Source organism: Garra rufa, chromosome 5, assembly GCF_049309525.1.
Source record: "Garra rufa chromosome 5, GarRuf1.0, whole genome shotgun sequence".
NCBI classification, from domain to species: domain Eukaryota; kingdom Metazoa; phylum Chordata; class Actinopteri; order Cypriniformes; family Cyprinidae; genus Garra; species Garra rufa.
Window position 1 is genome coordinate 6,489,555 of NC_133365.1, and position 10,590 is coordinate 6,500,144.

Here is a 10,590-nt window from a genome sequence, read left to right on the forward strand (position 1 = left end):
ATTGTTGATGTTTGTGTTTTCAGGTGTGTGATATTGGAGATGCGTCTCGTGGGAGTCTGTCGTCATATGCTTACACTCTAATGGTGCTGTACTTCCTTCAACAAAGAAGCCCACCTGTCATCCCAGTTCTCCAAGAGGTGTCTTTCTTGATCATAGTAACTTTTGCAATGATAGTTATTTCTAATAAATGATTTAAATGCAGTTGCAACACCTACATAAATATATATTTAATGCAGTAATTTCATTAGCTGTTAATATACCAGCACATGTGAACACCAAAAAGTAATTACTACATTTTATCCCTTTCTTGTAATTTAGATTAATCCATAAAATATATTACATTTAGAAAATGCATTATAAATTTATTTATAATGTACCTTTTAGGGCCGGGACTTTAACGCGTTAATTTAGATTAATTAATTACACAAAAATAACGCGTTAAAATTTTTTAACGCATTTTAATTGCACTTAGTTTTGCACCGCGGAACGTTTCTTACTGGATGAGATTCCGCGGACCGATTATACTGGAGCACCAACTAGCGTTTAGACAAGCTGCGTCCGTCCTAAATAGTATTGTATGTCCCAAATCGTAGTATGTTTAAAAAATTATTTCAAAGATTTCCGGATGGTCTACTACTTAACGATCAATGCACACTCTTAACTGCTAATATTGCCCGCAACACACTGCGCCGTGAACGAGGATTCGATTAGAACTACAAACACGCATAAAAAGTGTTAAACTACAAACATGGAGGATATACGCGACCAACGGACAGGTAGAGAAAGGGGTTTACGTGATAAATAATCAGTGTGTAACCTGATAAAAAATATTTTTTAAATGTTATCCGCGTTATATTCCATGTGCAGCAACATTTATAATGATAGGTTTGGTCATTAACGTTTAAATGCATAATTAAGCAAACACAAGAGCAGAGTTCTCGGCATGAAAGACTCGTTAAAGAACGTGCCTCTTGCTACACTTAATGGCAATATTGCATTGGTCTGTTGGACTTGGTTGAACAAAAATAAACAATATTTTGTTGCTTAAGCTTATGTATTCAGTCATTATTCAATGGTATACTAAAAATCCATGTAAAAATCTTAATTCTCACTGTTCTCAGGTCAAATATTTATATGCGATTAAAATGCGATTAATTTCGATTAATTAATTACAAAGCCTCTAATTAATTAGATTAAATTTTTTAATCGAGTCCCGGCCCTAGTACCTTTTAATGCATAAAATTTTCGTAAATAAATGTAACTGAAGTTAAAATGCATTATAATATTAGAAGGGTTTGTTTTTCATGTGTTTTAATGCATTATACTATACTTCCTAAATGAACATATAAGTATTATGATGTATTACAATTGTGATTATAACTAAGGTCCTACGATGCATTGAGGTGTGTTAAAAGTCATAATTAATGCATTAAAACTGTTTTTAAAATGCATTATACATAAATGCTTTAAGTGGGTAACACTTTAGAATAAGGTGTCATTTGTTAACATTAGTTAAGGTATTGACTAACATAAACCATGAACAGTACATTTATTGCACTATTTATTAATCTTTGTTAATGTTAGTTAATAAAAATCCAGTCGTTTATATTCGTACACAATCCATTAACTAATGTTGACCAACACAACATTGGATTTTAATAATGCATTAGTAAATGTTGGAATTAATATTAACTAAGATTAATAAATGCTGTAGAAATGTTGTTCATGTTAACTAAAGTAGTTAATGATAAAGAGTGAATACAGCTTAAAATGGGAACATTGTGACTATTTATGTCGTTTTATGTATACTCTTCAGTACATCCTGAACAGTATTATGGTATGACTGTGTCTGAATGAATTGTGTGTATGTTTTTGTAGATGTATGTTGAGGAGAAGAAACCAGTAGTCCTCGTAGATGGCTGGGATGTACATTTCTTCAATGATCTGAAGAATTTGGTGAGTTATTTTTAATAGCATAGCCAATTGTAAACAAACATTTATTTTTTACAATTGAAGTCATGTGAATCTGGACTGGAGTTTGTTTCCTATATCAGTTTTACTATCCTAAATTATGCTTTTGTACCAAAACAACAGCATAACTTTACATATTTTAACAGACAAGTGTAAACACTTACTAACTTTGCTTACTCTATTACAGCTTTTACATACTTTACATACGTAGATTACGTACTAGTTGAGTCTAAACAACAAAACATAACTTTTCTATTGTAATACATTTTAAAATGTAGTTTATTGCTGTGATCAAATCTGAATTTTAAGCATCATTACTCTAGTCTTCAGTCTCACATGATCCTTCAGAAATCATTCTAATATGTGACCCTGGACCACAAAACCAGTCTTAAGTCGCTGGGGTATATTTGTAGCAATAGCCAAAAATACATAGTATGGGTCAAAATTATTGATTTTTCTTTTATGTCAAAAATCACTAGGAAATTAAGTAAAGATCATGTTCCATGAAGATTTTTTGTAAAATTCCTACTGTAAACCTATCAAAATGTAATTTTTGATTAGTAATATGCATTGTTAAGAACTTAATGTGGAAAACTTTAAAGGTGATTTTCTCAGTATTTTGATTTATTTGCACCCTTAGATTCCAGATTTTCAAATAGATGTATCTCGGTCAAATATTGTCCTATCCTAACAAACCAAACATCAATAGAAAGTTTATTTATTGAGCTTTCATATGATGTATACATCTCAGTTTTGTAAAATGTAACCTTATGACTGGTTTTGTGGTCCAGGGTCACATATGTTGCTCAAGAAACATTTCCGCTTAAACTTATTCCTACAAAATACTAGTTTTACAGTTGTTGTTTTTTTTCTGGTTTTGTTGTTGATTCCTCAGCATAAATATTGGCCGGAGTACAAGAAGAACAAGGAGTCTGTGGGGCAGCTGTGGCTTGGCCTGCTGCAGTTTTACACCGAGACATTTGACTTCAAGGAGACTGTCGTCTGCATTCGCAGAAAAGAGCCTCTCACCACCTTCAAGAAGCAGTGGACCTCCAAACATCTTGCCATTGAGGGTAAAAGCAATCTTTCAAGTGGAAATCAGACAAAGAACCTATGAATATGCAGTGGAAACATGTTACAGTTTTATTTTTGTACCTTATTTACCATGAAAAGGTTCATATTAGTACTGTAAAAGTACATACTACTACCTAAATGGCACAAATTAGCATGTACTTAAGTTAGGCATGTACTTAAAATTAAAAAAATTATAGTTTATAGTTAATTCTCACAAATAGTAACTGAGTTAGCAAGTGAATTGCATCATCATAAAAGTAACTAATTAACAGGGAAAGTAACTATTTTGTTACGTTTTAAAAATAACTTAACTTAACTTAAATGGATGCCCCCAATATTAACCCTCTGGGCCTCTTTGGTCATTTTTAACCGAACAATTTTATGTTTTGAAATTGTAAAAAATCGTGGCTTCATCGGAATGAAATAACTGACACACAAAAAAATAACTGACATGATTCGGATGTGTTAAAGGGTCAAAAAAAAAATAACAGTCACACTTGGCTCCTTCGCAGTCAAACATGACAGACATAGGAAATGAATGGGAAATAATTCAGAGAATCTTTTGGTGGAACAAGCTACAAATCAGCCACTGTGCTGAAAAAAGTGTTCAGCAATCAAGGAGAGTGACACTGTAAAATATCAAGAGTGCAAAACTGACACCCACGCTCACACACACTAAGAAATAAACTGGCAAGACTGCATTAGAGCAAATTTTGAGCAAATGTGAAATAAAATGAATACATTAAGTACAATACATTCTCACTTATTTTAAATGCTTTCACTCTATTTTAATGTGAAATGTTGCATTTATTGAAAAATAATAAATAATTAAATACAAAAAAAATTAATTCAAGTGTAAAATTCAAGTGCTGGGGTGTGTTTGTAGCAATAGCCAAAAATAAATTGCATGGGTCAAAATTTTTGATTTTTCTTTTATGCCAAAAATCATTAGGATATTAAGTAAAGTTCATGTTCCATGAAGGTTTTTTGTAAAATTCCTACTGTAAATATATCAAAATGTAATTTTTGATTTGTAATATGCATTAAGAACCTAATTTGGACAACTTTAAAGGTGATTTTCTCAATATTTTAGATTTTTTTGCACCCTCAGATTTCTGATTTCAAATAGATGTATCTCAGCCAAATATTGTCTGATCCTAACAAACCATACATCAATAGAAAGCTTATTTATTGAGCTACCATATGATGTATAAATCTCAGTTTTGTCAAATTTAACCTTATGACTGGTTTTGTGGTCCAGGGTCACAAATATTGCATAGATTCGTTAAAAGCTCCTCAAAATTCTAAATAATAAGTACAAAATATTATTGAACAAAAAATGTATTTTAATGTTTTTCCTGAAGAAAAAAATAAGTTTTACTTTTAAGGCTTCGGTCACATTTGACCACGAAGGATCCAAGTGTGACTCCTAAATGAAGAGGCCCAGAGGGTTTAATATGTTAAATGATTAAAACATTGTACACTAATCTATACTATTTTAATGTTGCTGTGGGACAATGGCAGAGACACGGCACCACTGTTAAACCCTCTGGGGTCAAAGACCACGCCAACAAAACAATGTGCTTTTGTAAAATCAAGAAAATAAAGTGTGCTCTCTGCCATCTGTACCTTTTTTTTTCTAAGACTGTAATTGTCGTTTGAGTTTACAAAAAGGCATCAATCCAAAAGTAATTTTGTAAAACCTTTTTGACCATTGTGAACCTGTACAGTAACTGTTACTCTTAACAGCAGTGTGCATGCATTTTAAATATGAAGAATATTATTACTGAAACACTGAAATCTCTTAACAAGAATGATATTATGTCACCACTCCACGACAGTGAGAGCTGTTAAAAAGAAAAAGGGAACAAAATCACAAACTTTAGAAATGGGGCTTTTTTCTTGCATTTATCTTAATTTATATAAATTAGGTCACAAATAATCTTTTTCTAGTCACACAAGCAACCAGGTCTAATGTTTACCCACATTTTCAAAATGAAATGCATAATTTTAAAGGCTAAAATAAAAGACAGAAAACCGCATAAAACAAGACATTTTGTACATATTTTATTATGTACTTTATTAAGAGTTGCACTCATGTAATGTGTTAACATTCCTCTAACGTGCCGTATTGGAAGATTGTAGTTGATCGTTTGTGTTTCTTTCAGATCCCTTTGATTTGAGTCATAATCTTGGAGCTGGTCTGTCACGGAGAAGTATGTCATGTTTTTGTTATTTTTCTTTTACTGCTGTATGTATAATCCTTCATACAGACTCTACCGTTCATCATATGACCTAACTTTATTAAAGTTTATATTCAAACGTATAAACCGTCAGCCACCATATTTAGATGAAACACCTGCGATTGGCTACTGTTATCCATCAATGACCTCAATTGTCTAAACCATGTCAGATTTATGTGTGCATTAGGAACATTTTGTGCTCTATTTCTGTTTATAAATATAGAAATAGTGGTCAACTGTTGTTACTCATCTCAAAGATTTTGAAAAAGACCCTTGTCTTGATATTTTGATGTCGTGTTTTCTTCCGTGTGGCTGTTTGCAGTGGCGAGTTTCATCATGAAGGCCTTCATCAACGCCCGGACAGTTTTCGGGACCCCTGTCAGAGGCTTCCCACCAGAGTACTCCAATAAAATGGTTTGCATCCTTTACCCTGACCATGTCAATTCTGGATCTCACTCTTTTTTTTTTTTTGTAAGGTCCAATTTTCACTATGACTTTTGCCTCAATAAACTCCCAATTTGCAGCTGTTTTTAATAGTTAGTAAGGTGGTTTAATTTAGGTATGGGATGCATTTGGAATCTAAAATGTAGTCATGCAAAATAAGGCATTAATATACTTTAATAATACTAATAAACAAACAGTATACTAGTAATATGCACACTAATAAGCAAGTTGTAAATAGTGAAAATTGGTCTCTAAACCAAAGTGTTAGCAAATTGTGTAAAATGCCTCATATATCATTATACTTGATTGTTCCTTTTGTGTTTGCAGGAGTATTTTTTTGACCCAGACGTGCTGACAGAGGGCAAACTTGCACCCAATGACCGCTGCTGTCGGATCTGTGGGAAGATTGGGCATTTTATGAAAGACTGTCCAATGCGAAAGAGGTAATTCAGCACCAGATCTGTTGAGGAGTGTCTTTTTAAGGGTTCTCTATTGTAATTGTTAGATTGGTCATGTAAAACTGATCGTGCAGACCAAACCATAAGTCATAGAGACTTGAAACTTGGAGGGATGGTAGTACTCACAGCGCTGACAACGTGACCAAGTCTCAGCCCAATTGGCCTGACGGGGGCGCTACAGCGAAAAACAGTATGCAATCACTCATAACTCCTAAACCGTCAGTCCCAGGCTCAACTCTTATATCATAATAGCCAAATGTTCAGATATTTTTTAGATGTTTTTTGCCTGATTGGAAGCAAACCAGTGCAGGAAGATTCTCTGGAGAGTAAATATCAATAATTATTTTTAAAAAGTTACATTTTTGACTCACCATCGTAAAGGGACGCCAAAACGCTTGAAAGGGGCAAGGTGACTTTACTTAAATGCCTATAACTTCTGAACGGAATGAGATCTCTTCCCCAAACTCCATAAGAAGGATTTTCTAGACGAGTAAAAATTATTTTCTTGTTTTCAGAAAAAACAAGTCCAAATGAAGTGAGTTTTTGCTTAGAAAAAGCTAAATAATCTGCCAATGGGGTAAACAAAAATGTCTTATTTCAAACAGAAAACATGATTATTTTTCTTACCCCATTAGCAGATTATTTAGCTTGTTTCAAGCAAAAACACATTTAATTTTGACTTGTTTTTCCAGAAAACAAGACAATAATTTTTACTCGTCTATAAAATCCTTCTTGATTTAAGAATTTTTAGATGTTTTGGCTGGAAACAAGAAAAATCGTTTTTTGCAGTGTTAAATCTGACTTTTGATGCTTTCTAGTTTGATTTGGCTTGTTTACTCATTTGTTTGTTTGAATGGCTTGCTAAGACAAAGACGTGACACAGATGGATTGTTCGGCGGACGCGATGGGAACAGACCCGATGGCAGAGCGATGAATGACGGCAGTCCTTACACAGACGGACGGTGGCGCCAAAGGGAGGAGAAATGCTGTTATCTGTGTGGTTCCAACACTCACATCAAGAAAGACTGTCTGCTGGCCAAATCTTCAGGTAGCTGCACTCATCACAGCATTTAAACCTGTTAAAAATGTTACGGTCTTGCAGAAATTTGATTTAGGAATCACTCGTGTTTCTCTTTACAGAATCCTCTCCAAACACGTGCCAAAGAAGCCCTGCGTCAGGAGACAGACTAGTATGTCCGATACTATCTCATTTACAGTTTTCATTATGTGCTAACACTCAAGTTTTTCCTTGGAATTAAACATGAGCTCGGTTGGACTCTTGTGTGTTTGTAGGAGAGTCCTAAGCAGGGCAGGAAAAAGAAGCAGAGAGCAAAGAGGATGATTTTAGGTCCTGAAGCTGGTGAGTGAGTTATGCTGTGCTGAATGTTTAATTCTGTGAAGGGAAGACACTGCAAATGAAAAGAGTAAAAAAATAACTAATAGTTATCACCGTACTTACCCACTAGATTGATTACATTGATAATTGCAAACATGTTTTGTATTACAAGTTTTCCCAAATGTTACATTTAAATATGAAAATGAGCCAATATTTAATGAAATATGCCCTAATTTGCATACATTTCTAGTACAAAAATCTAAACACTGGATGAAGTCAGTTTCAAAATTCTTGCTTAATTTCTTTTTTTTTTACATATTAGAGTCAAATGTTTTTACAGAGAGGACTTTGAGTATCTCGTTTTGTCACTCCATGATTAAAAAAAACCAAACATTTTTTTTTTTTACCATTTTTGGGGGAATAAAATATTGTATAAAATCAAGCAAATTATATATGAACAAATCCCTCTGTAAAACCCTTCAGGATATAGACAGGAATAAAAATGTAAAGTTTGGTGTGTGTGTGTGTGTGTGTGTAAGTGCAACTGAAGTGGCGATTTATGGCTCTTTTTGAGAAAACAACCTTAATCTGTATTATAATTTAAAATCTATTGACACAAATAGATCAAGTGCTATAAAAGACGACACTGTGTCTTTCGGATGTTTTCTTTCCACTAGTCTGAAAAAACACTATGAAAAACCAAAGAGCTGAACAGCGTTTTTGCCTGCAGTGTCTCCCCTTAAAAATTCTGTACATCAGTTCACCTTTTAGTGCTTAATCCTGTTCTGTACAAACATAATTCAGTCATTTTTAAGAGTGACAACCACATTGTACAACCAATCAACTCCCCAAAAATGCATTATATGGCCCTATGTTTTCCGCAGTGCAGAAAACGCAGACGAAATCGTGGAATCCAGTCGTAAAAATGGAATTTACTGTATAACGCCTATAAATACTTAAATACTTTAGAATGTAAGGATCGTTTTAGTACCAGTCCTATACTTTTAACACCACTTACTGAAATAACACTGCATTTGTCTATAGACTGAGCTTTTTGTTTGTTTGTTTATTTTCCCATCATTTGATAAAGAAATATGACCAAACAGCTTTTACTCAGACTTTTGAAGCAACTCCTGATACACAGTCCAATACGCTTGTGAATCAATAGCTGTTTATCTGATGCTTGTGAAGGAGTTCAAAACACCATCATTGGTCATGAAGCAGCTGCTGTCTTTGCTTAGCATATATCTGAAAATGTCCCGTTGTCATAAGTTTCTCTGTCGTGTTGTAGGTAGCCTTGCCAGCAGACATGCGTCATTAAATGCGTCTTTGGAGAAGTGGAGCCCTTTCAAGTAAATCATCCGTTGTGAGCCGTTCCAGGCTGAAGCGGAGCGTTTCTGGATGTCCATCAGCCGCAGCTCAGTATTATCATGAACCCTAGTTAAAACGCCGTGATGAATGTGCCTTGTATAGGTGTCTGATTTTTAGTTGTTTTTTTGTGACAAGTGTGAAATGAATGTGATGTTTCTCATTTTATCTGTTTTTATTTTTTTAAATTAAGTCCAGCTGATTATCTTTGTAATTTAGATTGGAGCCCCAGTGTGTGTTTTTGAATTTGCTTGAATAGTTTTAGTAACACAAATTTGCACAGTTGTGCGTCTTGTGCATGTACCAAGAAGTGTTTTATTTTGTATAAAATGTATATATAGAAATGTTGGTTTGGGGTCTGTGTATTTACAGTGATGCTGATATTATTGCAGGTTCATTGTTGAGCTATTCATTGTGCGTTTCCGTTTGGCCGGGCTTGGTTTTAGTTATGCTTTATTTTATAGTTTATATTAGTGCTCTGTTTTTTGCTGAATGAATTGTGTATGTTTGAGGAAAAAGGCTCCATTGCCTTCATTGCATTTGCTGCAGTGTCAATAAACTAAATGAATTCCCTCCATATTAGTAATTTAACTCTGGTCCCTTTTTTTTAGATGACAATAAATTAATTTTGTCATAGTAAGGTCTCTGTGCTTTGTTTTTTTTTTTTTTTTTTTCAACGTTATGCGCTTGAAACCTATTGTAATTAGAATTGTCTCATAAAACTGATCGTGCAGACCAAACCATACGTCGTAGAGACTTGAGACTTGGAGGGATGCTAGTACTCACACCGCTGACAAAGTGACCAAGGCTTGCCCCAATCGGCCAAATGGGGGAGCTACAATGAACAAAAGTATGAAATCGCTCAACTCCTAAACCATCAGTCGCAGGCTCAAGTGTCTTATGTTGGAATCCTTGGATCATGATGGACAAAATGCTAGCATCAGATTCAATTGTAATTTTGTGAACTAGTCCTAGGTTTTTCATCCGATCGGAACCAAACCAGTGCAGTAAGATTCTCTGCAGAGTGAATCAAAAAAGAAAAAAGTTGACTCACCGTCGCAAAGGGATACCTAAACGTTTAAAAGTAAAATGCCTCTAATTTTTGAACGTAATGAGAAATCTCCACCAAACTCAGAACACTAATGAAAGAGCTCAATTTGAGGTCCCTTGGTGGCGCTATTAGAGGGGGGAAAACAAAACAAAAAGCTATACCTACGCAACTATTTGTTCCATCAACATGAAAATCGATGCGCACAGTCTTGGTCCAAAATGCCACAAGTGTCTTTAAGGACATTTGTGTATCTCAAAAAACATTGCCACCATTGGCCGACAATTTTGAGCACCTGTTTGACGAGGTTAATGGAGGCAATTTGGAACGAAACTTGGAGGAGCTGTTTGACTCACAGCCCAAAAGGTCTGAGAGAAATTTGAAAGAAATCGGCCATATCGATTGTATGTCACACGGTTTTTAGCACAAACACGTGGTATTTGTATTATATGTTAGAACTTCTCATTCCGGACATCTTTGCCTGTAGAACCACTGCTGTCAATCAAATAGTTGGTTAAATAACTGAGATGTCAAAAACCTACTTTTGCATTCTTTGGAATCAATATGTCAATAATAATTATCAAAAAAAGTTGAAATGTTCCCTTTGGGAAGCTATAACGGGGTCGTTTAGAAAAAGGGACCTGTCCA

General features: G+C 34.4%; 1 protein-coding gene across 2 annotated transcripts in view; it reads left to right on the plus strand.

Annotated features, from left to right (window-relative positions):
- The window catches only part of tut7 (terminal uridylyl transferase 7), a 29,365-nt gene extending 19,868 nt beyond the window's left edge, over positions 1–9,497 (plus strand). For both annotated transcript variants that reach the window (XM_073839634.1, XM_073839633.1), the window contains exons 21-30: positions 24–137; positions 1,879–1,956; positions 2,867–3,044; positions 5,214–5,261; positions 5,611–5,702; positions 6,060–6,175; positions 7,057–7,238; positions 7,331–7,380; positions 7,484–7,550; positions 8,818–9,497. In XM_073839634.1, coding sequence (XP_073695735.1) covers positions 24–137; positions 1,879–1,956; positions 2,867–3,044; positions 5,214–5,261; positions 5,611–5,702; positions 6,060–6,175; positions 7,057–7,238; positions 7,331–7,380; positions 7,484–7,550; positions 8,818–8,882 — 990 coding nt within the window. In that variant the 3' untranslated portion in view covers positions 8,883–9,497. The remainder of the gene's footprint in view (positions 1–23; positions 138–1,878; positions 1,957–2,866; positions 3,045–5,213; positions 5,262–5,610; positions 5,703–6,059; positions 6,176–7,056; positions 7,239–7,330; positions 7,381–7,483; positions 7,551–8,817) is intronic.
- The last annotated feature ends 1,093 nt before the right edge of the window (positions 9,498–10,590 follow it).